We start from the raw sequence: 27,593 nt of genomic DNA, 5'->3' as shown, positions 1-27,593 counted from the left end.
GGGTTGATATCATGGCCAGTACTTCCTGAACCTAGGCCTCCTGACCAACTGTGGGTATATGACACGTCTATGCCTGCTGAACCAAAAAGCCTCCAGATATACCTTAGCCCCATGCTCCAGGCCCTCCGCAGCCCCACTGTCCAGGCCTTCTGCAGCTCAGCACTCCAGGCCCATGGCCCAGGCCTGACCGACCAGCTCCCAGACCGCGGGGGCGCCCATGTGGAGCTCCAGGAGTTGCTCCTAGAGGAGGAGGAGGGGGGGGGGGGGTTTCTGTAAAGCCCTTGCCCAACTACTGACTCAGCTCCACTCCCTCTGCAGTCACTTCCTGTTTGTGCTGTATTTCAGCAAGAGCTCAGGCCATGCTTCCTTGCGAAGTATTACCAGTTCACCTGCCTTACCGAGCATTGTTCCAAGTCCCTTTCATGACTGCTTTCCAGTGTATGACCCTGCCTGCCTTGATCAAGTACATTATCTGACTTTGCCCTCTTGCTCTGTTTTGGACTGCTTATTGTTGCCTTGAACTTTTGCCTGCCTTCTCACCACGTCTTCTGGATTTGCCCTTGTGTATCTTGATCTGTTTTGGACTGATTATTGTTGCACTGATCCTCTGCCTGAATTACTACTACGTCTCCTGGAATTGCCCCTGTGTTTGTTGTTTGGTTTGAACTGCTTACATGTTGCCGACTCTCTGCTTGTTTACCCTTTGATGTCTCTGTCTAATCCCATTAATAAATTTCTGCATATGGATTCTAATACTGTCTCAGACTAACCATTACAGTTCTATCAGTATTATACATCATCATAGTATTATAAAACTATATTTACTATTTAACTATATTTAAGTATTTATAAAACTTTTGTTTATCCTCAACACAATTGAAGACTTTTTAAAATAAAAATTTTAATGAAACCAGCAACAATCAAAAATGCACAAATATATGGTGTCATGGCTTTGCAATCCAAAATGCCATCAAAATGAAAGTCAATGTAGCAAATACAGCAATGAACATAAATTTGCCCAGATTGTATTGTTGAAATTTTGAAAAATTTCATAGCATTTTTCCAAAATATGTGTTAAAATGAGATTTGGTACCAAAAAGCATTCCATTTCCTGAAACACAGAGAAAGTTGTGGGAAAATTAAGACAAACCACAGACTGGATGAAAACATCCCCAACAGCTCACTATGCTTTTCTTAGGTGGCTTAATCATTTCAATGTTTTTGAGTTAAAAAGGTTATTACAGATAAGACAACGTGTCGATATTTTTTATTTTATTTTTAAGTTTATAATATAATGCATTTCTCACAATGTAATTATATATATTTTAACAGTATGAGAATAACATTATATTACATTTTGGGAACCTTGTTACATTATGCACATTTCATTACAATAATAATGTAAAAAAATATTACATTATGTGCAGTTTTTACATGTAGCTATTATATTATGATTTGCTACAAGTACATAGCTTCCAATAAGAGTTGTGGCATAATTATGTGTGATCTTGCATACACCGTAAGTTGTGGTGCTTGGAGACTGAAGCGGAAGTAAATAACTCTGAATAAGGTTGTAATTGTAATTGTACGTATAGGTATACTCTGTAAAGTATAATAAAGTGCTCATTTAATTTTATATAGTGGGCTCAGAGAGATCTTTGCATGCCAGTCTATTACTTAACCACCACAATTCAGAAATTCAGAAGAAAAAATTTGGCAAAATAAAAAATAAGCTAATGCGAACAATTAGGAGAATCATCAACAAATAATAATTAGAAATAATAAAAAAATCAAGCATAATACAAATGTTTGTGTGTTGTATTTTATAACAACTTAATACCATAGTTAAAACTTTGGTTATTAATATTATAAAAAATATAAAAAGTCCTTACAGTCATCTTGATTAATACAGTAGATCAAGTTTTTTTTCATAATTCAACAATATTGCTCAAAAACCACACTATAAATTAATTTCAGAAAAAAACATACTGTACATACTTACATACAACATACAAAACAAATATATACAATATTAAATTTGAATCTCTGCTTCATCCAACATGTCTCTAGGCAGTGTTGCTATTTTTGTGTAGGATCCCAAACCTGTTTCTGAGACCACTGGAGAGGTACTGGGTGTCCGAACCGTAAGTATTGACAGAGAGGGGGAGAAATTAGGAGTCATTGCTGAACTTCTCAATTCTGTGTTTCTAGTGAAGCTCTTAGTGTATGTGGGCAATCTAACCAGGGGCGATCTTCTATAAGGCATTCTGGGTGGAATGGCACGTATTCCTGGCTGGGCAACAGCTGTAATGAGCGGCGGTGGGTGTAAAAGACTCTGAGACTCTGGCTCCACATCTCTGGTCCTCATTCCTTCATCTGGAAGCATCCCAATGTCTGTAAAAACAGAGGCCAAAGTTTGGAAGCGTGGCTGCCAGTTGATGACGTAGTCCCAACTGTGGCTTCCATGCAGCCTTTCCTCAGAGGAAATCAGATTGGCGAGTGAACCCTCAACTGGACCCTGGTCATTACGCATAGACATGCACCTTCTCATGACCTCCTCAACTTCCTTCATGTTAACCACCTGTGGAAGCATGCCCTCACCTCCTCCTTCATCCTTGAAATTATGGAGACTCTCAGAACTGGGCATATCCACTATTCTCACTATACCTATATTGGGATCAAAAGGCGGATCTTCATCTGCAGAGTGGAAGGAGAATTGATCAGAGTCTCTGGGAATCCCTGAGTCTGAGACTCTTAATGTTTGTTGTGTTGTGAGAGAGCTAAGCCTTTTGAAATATGGAAACTTGTTGATCATCTTGATTTCTTCGTCCTCTGCTGTCTCTTCCTCTGTAGATCCTCTTCCACTTGAGGCATTCGAGTTTGAGTTACTTGATGGGTTTGGGATATCTATTCCTCCCCACGAGTCTACTGGCTCTTGTAAATCTTGGAGGTTAATACCACTAACACTGTTGTGAAGGTTGCCAGCAGTTGTTTCGAAAGAGTCAGTCTCACTGTTAAGATTAGCAGATAAAGAGGGTGTCTTCTTTGTGGCATTCTTTTTGGAAATGCACCTTAAAACAAGGGCAATGAAGCTTAGTAGAAATGTGAGGAACATGATCAATGATACACTGAGAGTGGCAGTGTGAACACTGAAATCAGCACTTGCCAAAGCCTTCGTCGAACTGGATATGTTAACAATAACATGACAGGTTGATGACCTGGAGTCCAATTTGGGGCTGCTTGCTAGAACAATCAGGTCCTCTGTTGTCTCATTTGAGATGGGGTTTTGTTTCTGGTACACAGAGTTTGAAATAAATAGACAGCCATTTGTTTTGTTAACATTGAAAAATGGGGAAGGGCTGACTAAAGAGTACTCTACTAAACCATCCAAACCACCATCATGATCCATAGCCATCAGGTAGCCTATACTTTGGCCAACTTTGGGATTAGCTGGCAAAGAGAAATGGTACACATTCTGTGTGAAGATGGGACTAAACTCATCAATGCCTTCGATTTCAATTCGTACTCTCAAGGTTGCAACTTGATCTCCTTTGTCACGTGCCTCTACAACAAAGCAGAAATTACGATCTCCTTCATAGTCAAATGTCTGTTTTGTGTGGATGTCTCCAGTTAGAGGATCAATACTAAAGGCTTCCTTCTTGTCTGGGTTGCTACTGTCATAGTCCACAAAACAGGGAGTTACAATGGAATAACTAAGCAGTCCGAAGGTTCCAGCGTCTTCATCAATAGCATGTACTGTGCATACAGGGGTAAAAGCTGGAAGATTTTCAGACACCGAGCAGTTGTAGGTAGGGAACATGAAGAACGGGGAATTGTCATTCTCATCCAAAACCAAAATGTAAACAACAGCAAAAGATACTTTTTTGTCATTTGAAGTTTCCCAATCTGATGCTTGGACTGTTACGGTTAATTTGGTATCCTCCTCATAATCCAGTGTCCCATTAACTTTAATGACACCAGTTGAAGAGTCCACTGTGATTAAGCCTTTGCTGTTACCTGAGACTATATTGTATGTAATGGTGCCATTTGCACCTAGATCAGGATCGTAGGCAGACACTTGGACAAGAACCATACCTACAGGGCTGTTCTCTCTGACCTGTGCATGGTACTCTGGATTACTGAAAGCAGGTGCATTGTCATTAATATCAAGGACTTTGACTGAAACCACAGTTGAGCTATTTAGGGGAGGGATTCCCCTGTCTGTTACAGTCACAGTTAATGAGTATGCATCTGTAGTCTCTCGATCAAGAGTATCACAGAGAACCAGTTGGCCAACAGTTCGACTGTGTGGTTCAGCTTGAATGCTAACAACTTCAAGGCAGAACTGCCTCTCATCATTTCCACTAATGATTACATACTCTAAATGCGTGTTTTCATCTGAGTAGTCCTTGTCCTCTGCTAACAGAGTAATTAGAGTACTTCCAACAGACACATCCTCAGGAACACTTATCTGGTATGAGTTTTGTGTGAAGAATGGGGCATTATCATTGAAGTCCACCACTTCTATATCCACAGAAGTGACACAAAAAAGGTTAGGGTCACCACTGTCACGTGCCTCCACCAGAAGCCGTAATATGTTTCCATTTGTAACATAATTCAGAGGCTTGTTGGTAAACACAGAACCTGTAGGCAGTTTAAAAAAAAAATTACACAGGAATGTTTACAGCAAAATACCTTAAAATAGAATTTCTGACTTGTTTTGTTCTATTATGCACTTTGAGAATTGTGAGAAAATCATGTCTTCTGAAAGTTACCATTGTCAGGATCAATGTAGAACCCTCTCACTGGGGAGGAAAGTAGCCTATAAGAAACTCTTCCGTTTTGGCCAGAGTCTTTATCAGTTGCTAAAACAGACACAACAAATGTGTCTGCCAATGTATGCTCCGGCAACGCAACCTGAATGAGTAGAGGAAAAAAATAATCAATGCTACATGAAGGGCACATACCGGCATATTAAAATAGTAGAAATGACATTAACCTGTGATAAAATACGTTATGAACATTGTTAGTATACTACAAAACCAAAATGTAGGCAATAATGTACAGTAAATATTTAAAAACTATAAACCTTCAAAAGTGACCAAGACCCCTAAAATGATTGAATATAATATATTACCTGGTAAGACTCCTGAGAGAAGACTGGAGAGTTATCATTGACATCCAACACCTGGATGTAGACTTCAGCTTCAGTTTGATGAACAGAGTCTGATGCTTCCACTTTCAGCGTATAGACAGCTTGTTCTTCATAGTCCAGGATTTTAGTTGTGGTAATAAATCCTGTGTACATGTCAATTGCAAAGCTTCTGCTGGTATCATCCTTCTCTATTAATCTGTATGTTGCTGAAGGACTAAGGTCCACATCGTTTGCAATCACTCGGGTGACAATATAACCAAGAGGAAGATCTATAAAAAAAGTTGTTGAATTTTTTGGAGAAATATAAAAAAAAAAAAAATTCTGAATGTTCTGCTTTAATCAGTGAACATAACTAGGTTACTTACTTTCTGCAATAGTCACTGGTTCCATGGATGGAATTGTAGGACTATTGTCATTTACATCTACAACCTGGACACGGACAGTACAGGTGCCTGTAAGAGGTGGATTTCCCATGTCCTTGGCCTGGATAATTAACCTACATTTGAAATAAATATTTTCTTAAGAAAAGAAGTTACAAACTGTGTGGGCTAATTGGAAAACAAATGTGTCCCTGGACCACAAAAACAGCCTTATTTTGTATGAGTATATTTTGGCAACAATACACTGTAATAAGTAGCAATAAACAGTTTTTTTAATGCATCATTAGCAAATTAGGTAAACATTATGTTCCATGATTTTAAAGGGTCACGAAACACCAAAACACGTTTTTTGAGATGTTGACAGTCATATATGTGTCCTTTGTTGTTAAAAACACTATTAGGAGATGTTTATTTCACAAAAAAGTGAAAATTGGTTGTTTTTGCGTTATTTCGAGCAAATTCGTTCTTTCGGTTTGAAAAGAAATTTTGAAGCTGCGTCACGGCCATGAGATCTATGTGTAAATTCCAGCATGTAGAATGGATGTCTGTACTGGCCGGTATAACGTGATGTCTTTGAGTTTTCAGCATTCATTTATGAGAAAGACTTGGTTCTAACCAATCAGCACTCTCTATAGTGAATGAGGTGCAACTTCATTAATATTCATGATATAGCTTCGAAGACTGTTTTTACCTGTTACAGTGTTCAGACAGCAGAGAGACGCCATGTTGTGTTGCCAACCGTAATTAAAACAAGTGGAAGCAGAAGAATTGTTCGGAGACATGGGTCGTCAGTGTTGCGTTTATAAATGTGCCGCAACAAAGATTTTGTTTCCATTTCCCCGCAATAAGAGCACCAATCGCGTGTGGACCCACATTTGTGGATTACAGTGGTCTGCTAACACGCAACAAAAATATGTTTGTAAGAAACATTTTTTACCCAAGAGCTTTTCGCATCTTGAAATGGTGAAATCCGGATTTGCCACTCGCCAGTTTGTGTTGATTGTCTTGTCATGACAGATTTGGTAAGTGTGTGATCAATGTTCATTGTTTATGTTTAATTAGATGGCAAAGTTAGTTAGTATCGTCAGTAGTACTCTTTCAGTTTTTAAAGACATAGCTTAGTCAAAAATGATTTAGTAAACTAAGTTTACAGTACGTTAATATCACTACAATATTATGGACTGAAAGATCCACTGTAAATGCTGCTCTCCGAAAGTAAACATGTAAACCCCTTAATCAAACTATTACCGTCGTGTAGGATATTTGCCGCATTTTGTGACATGATAGTCTATACACACGGCTGTTTGATGCTATTCTCTGCACCTACCGAGTCTCTGCATCTACCAAGAAATGCAGAGGGATTTCTTTTCTCCCATTTGGCATGCGGTATGAAATTTTATTAAAACTACACTCTTCCAGCAGTTCCTTGCATCCAATATCACGTTTGTCATAGGGGGGGCATGCACGAATTGTTCCTGAATGAAAGTGTAAGTGCCAAACTGCAGATAAAGTCAACAAATGAAGAATGAAACACCCGAAATTACATGAAACTCTTTAGGAAACGTTTGGTGACGCAATGATGTTAATCGAACTATGTGCTATAACATGTAAACAGAATCATGAAAGGAACGTTCAAAAAGCAAGTCATGTAAACACCTTAATCATATTATTCTTTTATTCAGATTAAGGCAAATAATTTGATTACTGATGTCCACTGATCTCCTATGCGTCTGTGTTTGTGTTGCTGCTGTGAAAAGCAGCTGTAGTGCACTTAATGAAACTCCCATTTTCATGTCAATTCTTCCCTCTTTCACCACTCGACACTCCCACCTAAACAAAGCTGGACCAATTTTCCTGACTTTTTTTAAACTAGAGGTTTTTAAACTAGGGGTTGGATCATGGTCTTTAAAATGTTCTACTGATAATATATTAGTAATGCACATTGTTAAGAACTTAATTTAAACTAATTTAACTGTAATTTTCTATGTACAGTATTTAGATTTTTTGAACCCTGATTGCAGATTTTCAAATAGTATCTTGTCCAAATATGGTCTTACCCTAGAAAACCATAGGATGGAATGGAAAGCTGATGTGTATGTCTCAATTTACAAAAAATAAAAAATAAATGAAAACTAATTGGGGCTTTTGTGGTACAGGGTCACAAAGTATGTCTGAAAGGCTTTAATAGATGAATGAATTAATTCAAAGTAGAAGAAACCAAGAGGGTATTTCATACTTGTAGGATGAGACAATTTCTCTGTCCAAGACAGCATTTGTGGCAAGAATCCCTCGAACAGAGTCGATCACAAATGCATTATTGTGGTTCCCATCCATAACGAAGTAACTGATCTGCCCATTTACACCACTGTCAGAATCTGTCGCTAACACCTACAAAATTACAGTTATAAAATGTTTAATCTCACACCTCGTAAAAAACTGAAACTGAAAATCACACACAACACAATTCAGTTGTCATTCAAATAGCTACATGGCTACTAATGCATTCTGAGTTTATAATAAAGTCACTTTACAATAACAGTACATGAATAATGATGTATTAATATGTAAACTAAACGTTACTTTATTTTGAATTAATGATGAGTTAGGGCACGCACTAATCATGAACTAACTTTAACAACAACATGATTCACAAGAGTTCAGGCTACCCTAATTACTTGTTTGTACATGTTGTTAATTAATGTATTAATTAACATTTAAGTTTCAGCTTAATGTAACCAACATGAACACATGAGCTTTAAATGTATAGTTATGTCGTGACTTTACTTGGAGGGGCACATCATCATTAACCCATTCTTAACTACTCATGAACTCCTGTGTTTAAACTTTTCATGTTCAAGTCGACCGAACACTTTTCTATTCAACCCAGGCTCATTCTGAGAACGTAGTCCTGGGGACGTTTCTGGAGACCGCGAAATATGTCCCGGGAGGTACGTATTTTTGCAGTTTTTGTTTTCGCGAGTCCGCGAGAGGCCGCTGTGCGCGCTTTTTCCCGCGCCGTTCTCGCGTAAACCCGCTGGAGGCCGCTGTCGAATGACCTTCTGCCTGGATGACAGAATGATTGACCGTGCGACCGGCCAATCGGCTGACCCACCCTCCTCCGTCCCTAAACCCAACCAACGACGATTCACAATAGCCATCCAGAAAAAGAAAAGCCCTCGTCTGATTTTTACCACGTTTACGGATTTTGGACACCTCTGTACTTACAAGTAGTTAAGGAAGCCGTTATTCATACATGAACTCATAGGACTCATTTTGTAGGTAAAGTTAGTTCGTAGTTAGCGCATTCATAAAGTAAGGTTTACAAATTTACACATCATTATTCATTTACAGTTATTGTAAAGTTTTACCATAAAGTCTCTGTTTCTATTATATGAATCAGAAGTGCATCAAAGCTAATTCCATAATAATCATAGCATGTTCAAACCAAAGCCCAAGACTTTTACCTGCATGACATAGGTGTTATGAATTTGTCCCTCCCACACAGCTGTTCTGTAGTAGCTTTGCTTGAACACTGGTGCATTGTCATTGATGTCCTGTAGAGTGATGGCCACCCTGGCGTACGCTGATTGGTGTCCGTTTTCAGCTAGGACTACTAGTTGAACTTTACGCTGAACCTCAAAGTCTAGTAGTCTCTGATCCCTTACAGTGATATCACCTGTCAAAGTTAACAGAAAGCTTGTCAATGTCACTAGCAAACATACTATATCATGCTTCATAATTTACAGTAAAGCACTTAATATAGTCTTTATTCTTTAACAGCAATACCTTAAAATGTAATTAGTTAACTTTAAAACTTTTAAACCCAAAACAAAACATAAAAAAACTGAGGTCATATTTACTGTAATTTTACTCTGAATTTTAGTTGCACTAAAACTTTAATTTTATTTAATATCACTGAAACAATAATTTATTGGCCGACGCGGTGGTGCAGTGGGTAGCACAATCGCCTCACAGCAAGAAGGTCGCTGGTTTGAGCCTCGGCTGTGTCAGTTGGCATTTCTGTATGGAGGTGGCATGTTTTCCCCGTGTTCATGTTGGTTTCCTCCGGGTGCTCCGGTTTCTCCCACAAGTCTGAAGACATGTGGTATAGGTGAATTGGGTATGCTAAAATTGACCGTACCGTACTGTGTGTGTGTGTGTGTGTGTGTGTGTGTGTGTGTGTGTGCGTGTGTTTGTGTGTGTGTGAATGAGTGTGTATGTGTATGAGTGTGTATGTGTATGAGTGTGGATGTGGATGTGGAAGGGCATCTGCTGTGTAAAACATATGCCGGATAAGTTGGCGGTTCATTCCGCTATGGCGACCCCACATTAATAAAGGGATTAAGCTGAAAAGAAAGTAAATGAATGAATGAATGAATAATTTATTTAATTGTTAAAACCATGCGACCAGCTGTCTTTAAAAGACCAATTGTTACAGTACTCCTGCAATCGATCATTTAGCTAGTAATAGCACACATGCTAACAAGCTAACCAACAGAGAAACAGCCACAGGATCAATGATTGAAGTTATTGAATACCCTCAACCCAACCACAGACTCAGGACAATAGTAAACTCACCTAAATTGCAGACATAACAAAAAACTTTTAAAGTTTTAGCTCACACAGAAATTATATTCTGTTATTAATTACTTACTCTGATGTTGTTACAAACCCCTTAGAGATTTGTTCATTTTTAGACCACAAATTATGATATTTTAAATCCAAGAGCTCTCTGATCCTTCATAAACAGCAATTGTTCCAAGATGTTCAAAGCCCAGAAAAGGAACCAAAAATGTCATCCAAACATTTTATCTGTCTTAACGGAATAGAGTGGTTCACCTGTAATCACACAAAGCTCCAAGAACACTCATTTGTGGCACAAAAAAGCCCAAAAAACTGTTAATACAACTTTGTTCACCTACTGTATATCTTCTTTCACACATCAGGTCATGGTGTGCATTTACTACGGGCAGTACAAGAAGTCAGCAACACAACATGCAAATGTCCTATTGCCAGTAGTAAATGCATACCATGATCAGATGCTGAAGACATTGGTAAATCTAATCTTTTTTACAGGAGCTTCATATGTTTACAGATGAACCACTGATGTCACCCGCCGGTGACCTACTCACACCTAAATTTCTCCACGATAGACGTCTAACATTCTCAAGCCTCTCGTGCCTACATTGGAGATGTACACAAAACATTTGGCAAGAAGAGAACTTGTCATACCCAGCTTAGCCTGGTTTCTCAAGGTTTTTTCACTTCATTTCCATTTTTTGTTCTTCACCATTGTCGCCACTGGCTTGCTTGGCTTGGAACTAGTACAGCTACGCATTGGTGGAGTTGCTCTTCAGTGTTTCAGCTTTCAGCAGTGACATTTGTCACCTTAGAATTATAAGGTTATATCTGACATTTTTGTCAAAATTGAGTTATTGACATTCTTATTAAATGACAACTTATTTACATTATGGGATTTTTTTTATTTTTATAATTTGTGTACATTTTAAGACTTTTTATTTAAAAAACAAATGTTACACACGTACTGTTTGCTACATGGAATGCAAAAACTTTGAAGCTCAATATCTCAAAATCATTCAGAATGCAGATAGAACCTTATAATTCCAAGGTGATGATTTGTATTACAACAAACTGAAGTAATTTTAAACTGTGACAACTGAACTTTAATGTACTAGAACTTGCTGATTTACTAGAATTTACTGGACCATTGCTGTCTATGGAGTATAAATGAGCTCTCAGATTTAATTGAAAATATGTTAATTTTTGTTCTGAAAAAGAACAATAGTCTCAAGGGGTTGGAACAACATGAGGGTGAGTATTTAAACATTTTTGGGTGAACTGAACCTTTAAAACTAATCATAAAATAACACTAAACATGAACAGATCTTCCCCAACTGTATTTTTAAGACAAATAAAGCACTTCATTTCCACATTAACAAAGCAAAGCATGTTCAAAAACTACAAACTATAGTTTAACAAAACTCCTTTAGCTTAGTCCCTTTATTTATCAGGGGTTGCCACAGTGGAATGAACCGCCACCTTATCCAGCATATGTTTAGGCAATCAATGCCCTTCCAGGCGCAACCCAGCACTGAGAAACACTATGGACAATTTATAATTGTATAATTTTATAATTATAATTATCAGCAACCTTCTTGCTGTGAGGGGACAGTGCTAACCACTGAGCCACCGTGCCACCCCCTCATACAAATTAATTTAACTTATTATTATTGTTCTTATTTTGTTGCTATTATGTTTTGTCAATAACCTTTGTGGCAATATTTCTCCAAACATGTAGTAATATTTCTCCAAAGCAACTGCAACATGAAGCAAATATAAAAAGAAAAAAAAATTCAAAAGTATAATAAAAGTTATAAAAAGTCAAAAATATATAAAAGTTAATTTAATTTGAAAGTATTTATTTACATTTTTATACACTCACCTGTAACTGGGTTAATATTGAAGGCTTCGTTTTCATTGCCACTAAAAATATTGTACTTGATCATTCCTTCATCTGATGTCTGGTCATGAGCTACAACATTGGCCACCCAAGATCCTACAAATGATAATTTATTCACACACACGCATGCACACACGCACAGATGCATTATTTATCACAAATAATGACCCAATAAGAAAACATCTCAAAGATATGAAACTATTCTCTGGACTAAAAAGCTACTCAAAGTATACCTGTCTTGCTGTTTTCTGGAACTGCAACTTCATAAAGGTCTTCAGTAAACTGCAACAGTGGCTCTTCATCATTAAGCTGAATCAGCAGAAGGCAGCTGGAGGTGAGGGAAGGTCTACCTAGATCCTCAGCCTGTATGCGGAGCAGCTTTGTCCCAGATACTTCATTACTCAGGGGTGCTTTTAGCCTCACAGCTCCAGATCCATCGACCTGAAACAGTTCATCTTCTTCTGCAAGTCTAAACACTACAGTCCCATTATCCCCTTGGTCAGGATCATGGGCCGATACCTTTACAATGGGTCGATTGGGACGTGCGTTCACTGAAGACACTGACACTCGCATGGGTTCCTTAACACATGCTGGTGGATTATCATTAATATCTTCCACTTGAATTGTAACTGTAGCGATGGAGCTTCGTGGACCTTCGCTGCAACCGTCAGTAGCTACAGCCCTGAATACATGCTGGGAACGAGTTTCACGGTCCAATGGCTTTTTGAGCTTTATCATTCCAGTAGAGCCATCAACATGAAAGTTTCCAGAATTCTCCTCCTCCAGGGAGAATGTCACTACACCATTGGCCCCCTCGTCAGGATCCCACGCAATCAGATGTAGGATCTCTGTACCCGCAGGGAGCCCCTCGCTAACGCTGGCTCGATAGCTTTTCCGGGCGAATGAGGGGCTGTTATCATTTTCATCTGTAAGGGTGATGTGCAGCAGTGCAGAGGAGCTCAACGGCAGATGGCCGTGGTCTGCTGCAGTGATGAGAAGGGAGTAGTTGGAACGTTCCTCTCTGTCCAGGGGTCTAGTAGTACGGATCATCCCAGTCACTGCATCAATGCTGAAACACTCTATATCTTGTAATAATGGATAAAAAAAGAGATTTAAGAACATTTATTCTCAAACTGGAGCTTTTTCCTTAAGTATGCAGTTCTTGTCTATTCACTACTGTTCAACTATCATTTCATAGTAGTTCAGTCACTCGCTATTCTTTGACTTAGTGCCTGATTTATCAGGGGTTGACTGAACCGTCATCAATGACGTGCAAAATTCAGATGGAGGGCAGGAAGTGATTTTTCTACTCAGGATTTGCTATCAGAACATCAAAATGTTTATGTTTTGTGTTTATAATTAATTAAATCGGCCAATATAAGAAATGTCGAACAGCTTTTATAGATTTCCAAAAGTTTTTGCCCAAAAAAGGGGGAAAGTTCAAGAAACTGGAACTGAAAAACGTAAGAATAAGCGGTATGTCATAAACAATTTTTTTAATACATTCATGTGTACAAACTATATTGAATGTGATAGTTCATTTGGCAGCACCGATAAAGATTGTATACAGGCCTAGCTATGTGTATAAATATGTTAAAGTGTTATATAAACATCAGATACAAACACCACCGCACTTATACAAAATTGAGGAGATTATAAATAACGTACCCTGAAATCTCTGTCTTGTTTTGCAATGATCCAAGTCTTTACTAGCGTTTCAGTGGAATAAACAACCATAACGTAAATATTGAGGTGCACAGCAGCGGTGAATGTTTGTTGATGGTAATCGACAGAACTAAAAAAAAATGCAACCCTTGTGACAAAAACTAGACGGTCATTATTGTGGAGCACTTTTTCACCTTTATAACAATAAATGAATAATAGACTGTGTGTCACTATGTGTCTATGCTTTTGTATGCTTTAATCTGTTATATCATAATGTCTGGAAGATATCCGCATGGGAAAAAAAAAGCAATAGTACTTTATAATCAACATGTTTTTGAACCACAAAATAAAGTGTATAATGAGTATTACTCTTTGTTAATGAATGCTACAGAATACTGTAGCATAGTAAACTGATAAACTGTAATAAATACTGTAACATTAGTTTAAACTATAATTATAGTAGAAAACTGAAGCCTATTAATTAATTTGTTTATTTCTACAGTTTTGTCGAACCAGAGCAACAATATAACTACTATGACAGTTTAATTCAAGTAATTATCTACAGTACGCTTCCAAACACTATAATATTTACAATAGTATTTTTCATGTAACTATACAGTATCTACTGCCTTGATGACAGGCAAATATATTTTAGTTCAGTAGAAAACTCAGCACTCTTTGGTTATTTTATATTTATATCTCCTTTAAAATATGGTATAAATGGCAAAAATACTGACTTTCCTTTATGTCAAGCATTCAGTTTTTGCATTCTGTTCTCCATCTGAATTTCGTGCGTCACCAGAACTGCTTGATTGCAAACAACCTATACAGTACCACGTGGCCAGCCTGGACTCAAACCAGCGACCTTTTTGCTGTGAGATAACAGTCCCTATTCAACCTATTCAACATTTAGGTAACACTTTACAATACAGGAGATTTAGTTATTGTTTTTACCAACATGAACAATCAAAGAACAATGCTTGTACATTCATTCGTTCATTTTCTTTTCAGCTTAGTCCCTTTATTTACTTGCTTTAACACTCATACACTATGGCCAGTTTAGTTTATTCAATTCACCCATAGCGCATTTCTTTGGACTGTGGGGGAAACCGGAGCACCCGAAAGAAACCCATGCGAACACGGGGAGGACTTGCAAACTCCACACAGATAAGCCAACTGACCCAGCCGAGGCTCGAACCAGCGACCTTCTTGCTGTGAGGCGATTGTGTGTCATTTACTGATTGATTATTTTAAATGCTATGTGGTTAATAAACACTTAATATTAAGTTTAAATTAAGGAGCATTTGTCTTGTTTTCACTTCCAGTTTTAGTCTCACTTCAGCAAAAGGCTTACTTGTACTTTTTACCCTACCAATATGTTTGCTATGCAACAGAACTATAGCTTTAAAAAGAAAATAAACAATATCTGATGGAGTATACATGTCATAAATATGTCAGCTGCCATACATTATAAAATATTTAAAAAGTAGGTCAGAGTTCATTAAAATGTCTTGTATGAATGAACAAAATAACATAAAAATGGTTATGAATCTATATGTAAAACAAATTATAATGTCTATGATGGTGAGGTTGGATGGATTTACATACCTTCTATGGAGTACTGAATAGTTCCATTTAGCCCATTATCAATATCAGAGGCCTGGACAATGTGAATGACTCCAGGAGCTAAATTTTCTGGAATTACTATATGTAAATCAGGTTGGGGAAATTGCGGAGCATTGTCGTTTTCATCCAGGACAGCGCACAAAACTGTTGTAGTTCCAGATAGAGACAGAGTCCCACCGTCCTCTGCCTGAACTGTGAAAGAGACAAAAACGTGTAAGAAAGTTGTAATATATTACATTATAATTACAGTGTTTTAAGTTTTTGTAATGACATGCAATTACAGATAAAGTCCAACATGTCCTGAAACAAAAACATCCAGAATTGATAGGGCTATTATTGTTAACAGTAACAAAATAACCCCAAAATTTTGTTACTTGAATAAATAAGAACTGAAATAAAATATAAAACATAAAATAACTACATCTGAAAATTGTGTGACAACTAATTAGACAATACTTGTCACTTGTTTAGCCAAAAGTGAATAAAAACAACAACATGAACAAAATTAAAACATAAAAATTTAAATTAATCATGATATTAATAAAGCAGTATGTCAGTGATCCAAACAAGGCACCACTGCTTTACAATGATCATTCCAACACCGCCTCGCTATTTTAAGCTCATCTGCAAATTTTTGTTATTGTATTTGATGATTAACTCTAATTGTCCATTACCTACAGAGACCGAGAGAGCTTAACATGGTGCTATTTAAGAAAACACATGCAATTACAAAAAAACGGCATCAAATTACGAAAAGATCTTCATTCATTTGACAGCACACATGCTGCAAATGCTCACAACGCAAACAAATTAATAAAACACACTGCATTTTCTCACAACACTTTCAAATAGCTCGGAACACAATGAAAATGTTGCATCTAGACGCAAAGTCTAAAGCGCACGGTGCAAAAGCATTAAGGGCGTGTCCAAATCTACTTTTGCTATTTTAAGGATGGAAAAATACGCTCTTCGCCCTGGCGCATGGTCTAACAGCGTTGTGCTGTCCAATCCGAGTCTCATGACATATTACCTTTAAGATTCAGTTGCGTCACGCCATGGCGCATTTGCTAATTACATGACGGAATTTGTAAGTGGAAAACTGAATGCTTCACTAGTGAGAAAACAGTTAAACAGACCATCTGCAGCATGAGCATAGAGAACGAGCCTCCTCCATTCGGCCTCTTTACTTTCTCTTTCTCTTTACTTTTACTTTTTACTTTAGTGGATAAGGAAACAGTGCTGTACACTCCACTGAAGACAACCATTAGCCTACATATTTAATTCCATTTATTAAGTGCAAATATTTGTTTCAAAACTATTTCTAAATTCACTTCTAATTTCTAGAAAACGTATATAAATGAACAATAACAACGAAGTGTGGTCAAATATCCAAACACACGTACTTTTCTTATGCCCCAAATAGTGACGCATACATCTTCAAAACCTGACAGGTGGACAAATCTAAACCTGTTTTTATTAAAACAAATATAAATATGCATATAATAAATGAAACTGCTAATAATAATAACATTATACAAAAGCAAATTGTCATGAATCATCTAAAAAAAAAACCTGAGTTGAGGCATGAAAGTAGTGGTTTTTATATTTATGAAGAAAATTAACTTTGTAAAAAATGTGTAAGCGTTTGAACCCACATGGGTGTATAACTAATGCGCTCTGCACTGGACTTTCGACCTGCTTTTAGTAGTCAATGGTGTGGTCTATTTCAGTTCTTCAAAATCCACCAACAATGCGCCTTAACACACCTCTATTTTAGACCAGCACGTCCATGAGTCCACAAAGTGGTGCAAATGGATTTGCTATTTAAACAACTTGTTGCAAATTGTGAAATTAGGGTTGTGCTGGTCTGAAAATAGCAACAAATCGCGCCAAACACGTCTTTGTTTAAATGGGCAATTTAATATGAGCTATAAAATATGTAATTTAATAGTATTGTTTTACTCAAAATTATTATACTTAAATAGTTTGTGCACAATCAATATTCCATTTAAGTAAAACAATTAAAAAATACACAACACATTTTCAACAATACAGCAAAATATTTCATTGCAACCATTACATATTTCATTACACTGCACCTTACAAATTATGCAATCTAATGTAAGTATTTAATGCTCTGTGGATGACTTTGGTGTGATGAGTGAGTTGGAGTGATACAGGCAATGAAAGATCTCACCTCTAAGAGTAAATGTGGATTGGATCTCTCTGTCTAGCCGAACGGAAGTGCTGATGTGTCCAGTGTGGGAGTTTATTGTGAAGAACTCATATCCAGGGCCAGGTAACAAGCTGTAGCTCAGAGCAGAATTCACCTCTGTGGAAAACACAGATGATATTCATAGACTGGACACAGAACAAGATTATCTATAGTACAACAAGTCACCCCACCTTTTGATTATGACCCCAAAACATCAACAGAGACTGGAAATACCGCTGAACTTATTAACTAATTGACTCACAAAAAAGACATTTCAAGTGATGTTACAACAATTATAATTATTTTCCTTTATTTTTAATTGCATCTAATGTGTGCTTTTTCAAAAAAAAAAAAAAACATTCTGAAGATCCGACGCTGAGATGTGTTTCACAGCTGAGTGAGGTCTGTTTAGTGTCCAATCTGGAAATCTGAAATCCTATCTAATTTCTGAAATAAAAAACAAAGCTAAAGTAATAAAACCTGCTATAATTAAGTGCATTGCCAAGAAAAGAGAAAAAATTGGGATGAAAAGTGAATATGAGCTGCCTGGATGTAAAACTAAGGCAGTGATGGAGAAGCACAGTGAATAAGAAGTGTGAGTGTGAAGCACAGAAACACACTCAGACAAACACACAGCTGCACACTCTATATGCACCAGACACTTTTTTAATAAACACTCCATATTACAAAAACTGAAAAAGGTAACAAAAACACTCTAAAATATAGCTGCAAGCAGCAATTATCGGGGCTAAGCAACCCAGCAGCCACATCATAAACAAACACGGCAACAAGCTACAGAGCAACTAAAAAAATTCTATAACTTCTTGGCAGCATGGTCTGAGCCAAACTTGGTGGAAATAGGGCTAACGATCTATGGAGAGTTCAAAACAACAGATTTCAAACTAATTCAAGATGGTGGACATCAATTCATCAAAGTCTTGTCAATTAGGGAATAAATTATATTCATGTTCCCTGTATGATACAAGGAATCTGCAAGACCAGTCTCATGACATTCAACAAAACTATTCAAAAGTCATTTGATAAATTTTGTATGATTTCTATTGATAGAATTTTATTGTTTGTCAATTTTACCCAGAAGGTGGTGCAAACTCATGTAGTTTGGTCAGTGTCAGACCACACACATTAACTGTGATTTCAATACTTCAAACCATTACAGTGATTCAGCGCGTAATGGCAGCATTACATCAAGTTTGCGCAAATGCTAAATGACAGTTTAAAACAGTTTATAAACAGTTTTGTCTATCGCCATGAATGCCATAACTTTTGGTCTACGTGGTCTGAAGATGATCTTGGTAAATTTGGTTAAGATTGGACCAGCAGTCTAGGAGGTGCTAAAAAAACAACAACATTTTGAACAAAATCAAAATGGCGGACAGGAAGTTTGGCAGATTATGACATAATTGGTGTGTGTTGTCGACATGACCCAAGGAAAGTTGTGAGACTAATTTCCTCAAAATAAGTATATGCAGTCAAAAGTTATTAACGAACTTGTAAGTTTTATTAATAATGGCTAATGAATGTCTTATAACTCTTGACCCATAGGTGGCGCTGTCACCAAATTTTTATTGAGTGGTCAGTATGAGACAGACAGACGTAAAATCATTATCTTTAACTATCGCAGAGATACAGCCTCAGATATAGTTTGGCATCATGCCATCACAATTGTCAGTGCAGTAAACAAAAACCATTTTGCGAAAAATTTGAAATAGCAAAAAAATTTCATGACAGACAATGATGTCATTTGGTGCGTTTGAAACGGCTTGATTGGAAAAAAAGAATCTGAAAGTAGCCCATTCAGTTCAAAAGTCAATAAGATAAAAATTAGTGTAACTTTGGACAAGTGGTGGCGCTAGAGAGTTTGAGTTAGAGAGTCCAAATTTGTTGTGGTTGAAGATCAGACTGTCCTCTATCAGTGTGCCAAAGTTTGCGCAAATGTCGCAAATGGTTAATAGTGCTGTCAGAGACTCCCAAAGCAGAAGAAGAAGAGGAAACCGGAAGAATAATAATAAGAACCGGAACGGATACAATACGTGCCTACACACTTTCGATGCTTCGCCCCTAATAAATAAGTAATAGAATGGATATCACATTGAAAATGTACATTATGTTGTATAACTGCAGATTAAGTATGTACTGTATACGCTTTACAGTTGTATGTCCTCTCTACATTCCTTACACCTCACACCTTAAAGTCCACATAAAATCAACATTTTTATTGTTTACTTTGTTAGTTCACATTGTTATTTTTAAAGTGAATAACTAATCCGCGCAAGATAATGCAGTAAAAAAGTTTGTTTTGGTCACACCGCTTGAAAAAAACATCTTACATATCTGTGTTGCATTTTTTGAGTTTTTTCTTTTATCAGTTAAATTACCATTAATTTTTTTTTTCTGCTTTGTGCTGCCAAAAAGATCTATTTTATCTTAAAGTTTAAAAACAAACTGCTGTTTTTAGAAGACATGCAGTCAAACAGACAAACTCACAGCAGCTCATAAGCTGGAAACTTCACCTGCAGCCACGAACATCATCTATCAGCTTTATGAGCGTACTAAAATCAAACTGCATTAATGTAACAGATAGTTGAATCAATTACCAACAGTATCAATCTTCATCTGATGAACATTTGGCACAGTGGTTTCATGGAGTTTTGTGAGGTTTAATGTAATGGAAGATAAAATCAAAGAACAAACCATTGACCACACTGCTGAAAGGAGTGAATTCTGGGAGAAAAAATAACCGGCCTTTATTAGCACAGATGGCTTGAGTTAGTGAATCATCACACACAATTTCAAATATCCTGCAGGAGGCCTGACTGCCGTTCTAGGATAACGTCAGAAACGCAGAGAAAGCCCGACACTGATATTGCGGCTGAGGTATTTTAAAAGGGCCTGGTAGATTTGCGAATATTTGGAATAGGGACAAGACGCACAGAATAACACACGGCATGCGAAAAAGAACACAAAGACCTGTTGATTTATGGTAGCAATCAAGTTTGAGGAAACATAATTCAGGTTGATGTATGTTTTTAACAGCAGTCTGTTAACTAAATAAATTTAAAGGCTGATGACCAGGGCCATCTGGGCTTCCAGACTGAAATAATGATGGATAAATATGAAAAGAAATTCACTACCTCAAGTTATTTGTGCTGACATGTTTTCCTACTTTGAGACAGGCTACTGTTACAGGAATGTGTAATATGTAATAGTAAATAACCTAATTTTATCACAAAATAGAAAACATGAAATTCTAATATACATACCCTGTGGCTGTTTGCCACAATGTTTTTTTTTTCCTTTATTTTTAACTGTATATAAGCTTTTATTAAACGGATTGTGTGTGGGACTCTTATTTTGAAAATGGTAAGGGCAGGGAGACTAAAGCCGGCCTCACCAAATCATTACATTGTTTTCTATTTGCTGCTAAGCGATGCAGAGAGAATCATGCATACACTCATAGTAAACACTGTTTAAAAATGTTAATAAATGTTAATGCACATCTCTGGTATGCGATGGACTTTAAGGAGCATATCTCAGCCAGCCATCTGTTCAAGGAGCATTAGAAAACAAAATGTGGGATATACAGATTATAAATTTATTTAGCACCACTGCAAAGGGGCATAATGTCTGTTTAAATTTACAGAATCTTTTGTTATTTTAATGTGTATATTGTGAAATTTGCTGCATGTGTTTGTGATGATGCAACAAAGACACGTAAACTGCTGAGTATTAATGTTCAATCCAATTTTATGCATTGTGTCACATTACTCTGCCCTTGCTGTGATTTTTCTTGATCAAAGAACTCCAAAAAGAGAGAAGGCACTGAGACGAACATCAGAGCAGAAATCATTAACATTCACAACCCTTCCAAATATGGTCAAAACTGAGCTTCTCATTGTAGTGATAGTTTCGTGGTTGTAAATGAGCATATAAAATCTTTTCCACATACCTACAACGTAGATATCAGGGTAAAATTACATTCATTAAATCAATGCACCCAATGGAAAAAGCAAACAAACAAATAAACAATAACACTGTTTACTATGAGGAGCTGTGTAGGATTTCAATCAAACTTTGCTTATAAAACACGTGCATATACACCTACTGTATAAATTACTCGCATATACACCTATATTATTGGATGTTCAAAACAATATATATAAAACTTGCGCTTATACATATAAACTTGATGCATGCATGCACTCACATACACACGCACATACATATAAACTCGATCCTTGCATATAAACGCACATTAACACACGCACAAACATATAAACTTACTAGTTTTTTCAATTTAGGGGAAACCGGAGCACTCACGCAGACACTAGGAGAACATGTAAACACCACAAAGAAAGACTTCCTGGTCCAGCCTGGACTCAAACCAGTAACCTTCTTGCTGTGAGGAAACTATGCTAACCACTTTGCCACCGTGCTGCCCCAATATTGTTTTTTGCAGCACTAAAATGTATTACATCTACTTGGCAAAGATCAGGCCCCTGCACATGTCGTATCAAAAATGTTAAGAGAAAATCATGAAATGGAAGGAATAACTTATTCCCTTAGACTTCAGAGAAATACCTTTAAAGCTAAACGGTATCCATTCCCATTATAAACAATAATACATTACTAACTATATTTACACATATAAAGTAAATTTAGCAAACTTCTGTACATACCTGTACATGGCCAGTATATTTATCTTCTCTCTACAACTGCTTTTTTTGTTTACATTATATGCACTGTTTTAAAATGAAACTTTGGAAATGCCTTTTACTATGTGTTACTTTGTGTTTTTCTTCGTTATTTATTAGTCCCCCCCCCCCTGTATCCTTATTTACTCATCTCTGATGTATAATTTGATAATATGTTCTAATAAAAAAGAGTTTAAAAAGCAAGTATGATCAAAGTATTATTAAAATGTAGCCATACTGCAGGCTCTGAGAGAATTAGCCCATGGAAATGCACTAGGACTAGTGCAGGATGCAAGTTGAAACTATGCTGCCATCTTCTGGTGATTTATGAACATGGCATTTCATTGGCAGTGTTTATTATGACCAAGTAAACTTTTAAAATAAACTGTACCTGAATCCAGGTCGACTGCAGTGACTTGAACAATGATCTCTCCTGGCTCTCTGTTCTCAATGACAGTGGTGTTGTAAATGTGCTGCTGGAACACAGGAGGATGGTCATTAACATCCAGAACCCTCACAGTGAGTGTCTGAGTGGAGGACAGAGACGGGACACCATTATCTCTAGCCTGGACAGTGAGAATGTGGACATGCTGGGATTCATAATCCACGGAAGAATTCAGGAACAGATGCCCTGCAAGAGAGAGAGAGAGAGTTATATATATATTAGTTTGTTAGATAATCATAACAAGCACATGGTCAATAATATTTCTGCTAAAAGTCATTTAGAACAGTAGTTTCCAAAGTGGGGGTCGCAGGACAATGACAGGGTGTCCCTTGGTGATTTCTAAAAGTCAAATAAATTTTATTGAACTATTAGAATTACCACATTTTAACCATAACCCACAGAAGATAAAAATAGTAGTTAATAGTTACAAAAAAAAAAATAACAACATGCAAGTGAAAAGCCATCAGCCTTTCAATAATTTTTTCCATAGGATTGGTGTGTTTACGTTAGATTAACAACACTGCATTAGTGTCAGATGGAACAGATTGATTTTATAACACCGGGTTAAACTTTGACATCTTTATGGCAATCAAATACATTAAAATATTAACACAAGCCACTACTGAACATTGAGGATGATCTCTGAGTAGTGGTCTCCAAAATTAAGCAAAGAATAGACCTGTGCTGAAAACTTTATGCCCACCAGTCTCTTTAGTTGAGGTTAATATTAAATGAAACTAGTGAAGCTTGTGTTTATATAGGCCCATTTTTGTGTGCACAACGTTTACATATTTATGGGGTTTGTGGGCGGAATAGTTTGGGAACCCCTGATTAAGATGCAGCGTGGGACTAAACTGAATGAAAATTTAATACTTTATTTAGTTAAAACCAAGCTCGATGTTAAATTCATCTTAAACTATGACTACATTTTCTTTATTTTAAATAATATGTACTGATTAATCAAGCCAAAGAAGAAAGAACATTTATTAAAACAGTAGTGTTGTTTTTATATTTAATTTATATTAAAGCAGGGGCGTAGCAACCAGGGGGGACGGGGTCACTTTTAGAGACAGACTATTTAGAAACAGGCATTTAAGAATGTAAACTTTTGGATTTCACCACCATCCTCCACCCACCCCCCCACCCCTTGGCCCAATGTCCACTACTCCCCTGTATTAAAGCAGTTGCTCTCAGTCCTTTTAACATCAATAGCTCATACAAAAAAAAAAAAAAGACTTTCACCTATTACAACTTGTAGTGCTACATATCGTCAAAGCTAAGAAGAGAACAGACTAAAGTCAAAGCTTTCTAATTGTTTATATCTAGGACAACTTTACAGTTCTGTGCCAGTGTTTTGTATGACAATCGGCTATTGTGCTGGATTAGATCTTGCTCTGAAGTAGGACTTAATTTAGTTCCCCAAATATAATTTCTGCAGCAGTTCCTGTGGTCCAAACAAACCAAAAACTGGGTAACTATACCAATAGTTCTAGGTAAAGTTCCTCTGGTGCAAAGGTTTCTATTAACAAGTCCTTTGCATAGTATAAAAAACAATGAAAAATATCTGCTCACAGTAGAAAGTCACACAGTTTGGAATTACAGTTGAAGTCAGAACTATTAGCCCCCCTGTTTATTTTTTCCCCAATTTCTGTTTAACAGAGAAAAGATTTTTTCAACAGATTTCTAAACATAATAGTTTTAATAACTCATTTCTTATAACTGATACATTTAATCTTTATTTAATCCGTGATGACAGTAAATAAAATTTTACTTGATCATTTTCGAGACACTTCTATACAGCTTAAAGTGACATTTAAAGGCTTAATTAGGTTAATTAGGTTAACTAGGCAGGTTAGGGTAATTAGGCAAGTTATTGTATAACGATGGTTTGTTCTGTAGACTATCGAAAAAATATATAGCTTAAGGGGGCTAATAATTTTTACCTTAATATGGTGTTTAAAAAATTTAAACCTGCTTTTATTCTAGCCGAAATAAAACAAATAAGACTTTCCCCAGAAGAAAAAAAGTATCAGACATACTGTGAAAATTTCCTTGCTCTGTTAAACATCATTTGGGAAATTTTTAAAAAAGAAAAAAAAAATTCAAAGGGGTGATAATAATTCTGACTTCAACTGTATATGAGGATATGTAAATGAAGACGCAATTTCTTTTTTAGGGTGAACTGTACCTTTAACATGGGCATTTTCCCTTATCGTAAAATTCATTTACATCCCTAAAACCAACATACCTGTGCTTTCCATGTGAAAGTAGCCCTTCTCGTTCCCTGAAGACACACTGTAAGTGACATGCCCATTTCTTCCTTCATCTTCATCTCTGGCCATCACATGATGAACCAAAAGTCCAACTTCTGTGTGCTCTGGGACACATGCTATATCCATGGAGACAAATGTAGGACTGTTGTCATTGATATCCAGCACAATCATCTGAGCTATGATTGATGCATTTTTCCTTTCGTTGGGCTCATTCAAGCTGTCACTGGCTGTCACTCTAAATATAATGTTCTCAGTGCGTTCACGGTCCAGTTGTCCATTTGTTGTCACAACTCCAGTGTGATGGTCAATGTGTAAAGGCAGCCCTTCAATGGCAGGGCTGGGGTCGTAGATCAAAGAATAATAAAGCTCACTGTAGTGTAGACTTCCATCACCATCATGTGCATTAAACACATATACCACTGTTCCATTGGAAACATCCTCATAAACACCAAACATCACAATGTTGCCATTGCTAGGGAACCAGGGGTTGTGATCATTAACATCGAGAATGCTGACCGCAGCAAATACAGTGACATTAAAAGTGGGAAAGGCTTCTGCACGCACAACCAAGAAGTAGCGCTGAGTGACTTCGTAGTCCAGATGCTGTGCCACATAAAGCTGGCCACTAGAACTTTTAATGCCAAACTGCAAACTACCATCACCCTCAACAATTGAATATCGTAGTTGTGTATCTGGTGCATTAGAAACACCAAGTGATCCAATGATAGTTCCCAGTCTCACATCTTCTAGTACAGTAAAGTGTTGAAGGCTGCTCTGGAAATTTTCTTTTTGTTGATCCAAGACATAAACCTGGAATAAAACAAAATTTAAGAACAAAATTTGTTATTATTTTTAAACTCTAGAGACAAGACATTTGGTAACACTTTATTTTGATGGTCCATTTGAGTATTAGTAGACTGTCTGCTTAATATCTGTTGATACTGTTCGTTCAACAGACATTTAACAGACTATAAGAAACTTTGCAAATACATGTCAACTTACCCTAACCCTAACCCTAACCCCAACCTAACAGTCTACTTATAATCTAATGAGAATAAGTTGGCATGTAGATGCAATGTAACTTAAATTCATCAAACAGACCATCAAAATAAAGTGTGACCAGATATTCTTTTAATGGACTAATAGAAAAAACTCATCAAAAATATATTGGTAATTATTTTATTGGACTTTAAATATAAGCGTGTATGTAGATTTTAGTCATACAAAAAAAAAATTAAATCATGTTTTCTCAAAATGTATATATATGTTTATTCACTGAGCTGTCAAAAATCTTTACACATTCCAAGAATTTCCAGTATTTTTTCTATCTATATTGAGAAGGTTTATTCAGAGAAGTTTTGTTCATACAATTAAAGACAAAATTATTAGCCCTCCTGAATATTTTCAGATATTGCCCAGGTTCTATTTAATGGTGAAATGATTTTTCTTTTGTCTTTGCCATTATGATAGTACATACTATTTAGGCAAGTCATTGAACAACAGAGTTTGTTCTGTAGCCAATTTATAATTGAAATTATACTGTATTATATTTATATACTGTAAAATATACAAAATATACTGTAGAATAGAATTTTTTATTGCAGCTAAACTAAAACTTTTTCCAGAAGATTAAACTAGTTTCTGTCATGCTGTCATGCAGAAAGGTTTCCCATAGTGTCATCTTCAATGCAGAATCTGATCTCGGGAACCATGGGATGGAGTCATAACCCAAGAAAATTAGCCAAGTTACCAAACTCTGCCCAGAAGTCTCTGGCAAACCAAGAGGCTTGTCATTAACTGGAACTGGGAAATTTGTGAGTCAAAGTTCCATAAACCTGAACCTGATGAAATTTGTATTTCACTTTATTAGAACAATTCACACATGAATGGCAAATGTGAGAACTTAAAGGTAGGGTAGGCAATTTCAGAGAGGCTAGCAACTGCAAATAGCTTTGAAATAATAATAATATTATTCACTGATAATCACTGCCATATCTAAAGCCACACTTCCTCCAAAACATAAATGCGCATAGTCAGATATATGGCTCAGGTGACAAGACCACAGAGTCAACAAGATTACATCTTGTATTAATCATTGAGAAACAATACAGTTTAAAGCACATATCATTACAGTAGTAAAGTAATAATAAGTGAATCTAAATAGTGAAAACACATTGGTGATGTCTGTGCGAACAGGGAGCACAGAAGTACTGTATGCAAATCCATATGTCAACCAAACATTTTGATTGGACATTTTTTTGGCCCTTTGCTCAACTTAAAGATAGGTATTGAGAGGAGAAGAGACTTTCAAATTGGCTTTTAAACCCTGCCTTTAAGAGGACATTTCTCTTTAGACAGTAAAATCACTGTTGTTCTATGTTGAATTAGCTCCACTAACCTGTATGTGAACAACTGCAGTCTCCTCCAGGGGAAAAAGGCCACTGTCTGTGGCAACCACTCTCAGGGTGTAGCGCATCTGCGGGTTTGAGGAGAACTGTGGTGTCACTTTGACATCACCACTATGGCTATCAATACTAAAGTGGCCCAGCTGATTATCTAAATGTGAAAAAAGAAACCAAGAAACCTCAGATTAAAATCCATGGTGATTTGTATCAGCACAAATGAACCATGAATTCAAAAT

The 27,593-nt window shown here is 36.7% G+C and overlaps 1 protein-coding gene across 1 annotated transcript in view; it reads right to left on the bottom strand.

The window, feature by feature from the left end:
- Positions 1-1,990: 1,990 nt before the first annotated feature.
- dchs2 (dachsous cadherin-related 2) overlaps positions 1,991-27,593 on the bottom strand; it is a 46,509-nt gene continuing 20,906 nt past the window's right edge. The window contains exons 8-20 of the mRNA XM_056459462.1: positions 27,351-27,508; positions 24,928-25,762; positions 22,626-22,865; positions 17,505-17,639; positions 15,290-15,499; positions 12,250-13,101; positions 11,999-12,112; positions 9,000-9,211; positions 7,772-7,923; positions 5,521-5,651; positions 5,138-5,424; positions 4,776-4,917; positions 1,991-4,644 (exon numbers count right to left, since the gene is read on the bottom strand). Coding sequence (XP_056315437.1) covers positions 2,033-4,644; positions 4,776-4,917; positions 5,138-5,424; positions 5,521-5,651; positions 7,772-7,923; positions 9,000-9,211; positions 11,999-12,112; positions 12,250-13,101; positions 15,290-15,499; positions 17,505-17,639; positions 22,626-22,865; positions 24,928-25,762; positions 27,351-27,508 — 6,080 coding nt within the window. The 3' untranslated portion in view covers positions 1,991-2,032. The remainder of the gene's footprint in view (positions 4,645-4,775; positions 4,918-5,137; positions 5,425-5,520; positions 5,652-7,771; positions 7,924-8,999; positions 9,212-11,998; positions 12,113-12,249; positions 13,102-15,289; positions 15,500-17,504; positions 17,640-22,625; positions 22,866-24,927; positions 25,763-27,350; positions 27,509-27,593) is intronic.

Source organism: Danio aesculapii, chromosome 1 (genome assembly GCF_903798145.1).
Source record: "Danio aesculapii chromosome 1, fDanAes4.1, whole genome shotgun sequence".
Lineage (NCBI taxonomy): Eukaryota > Metazoa > Chordata > Actinopteri > Cypriniformes > Danionidae > Danio > Danio aesculapii.
The sequence above is the reverse complement of the archived record's forward strand: the minus strand, read 5'-3'. Positions and strand labels throughout refer to the sequence as shown.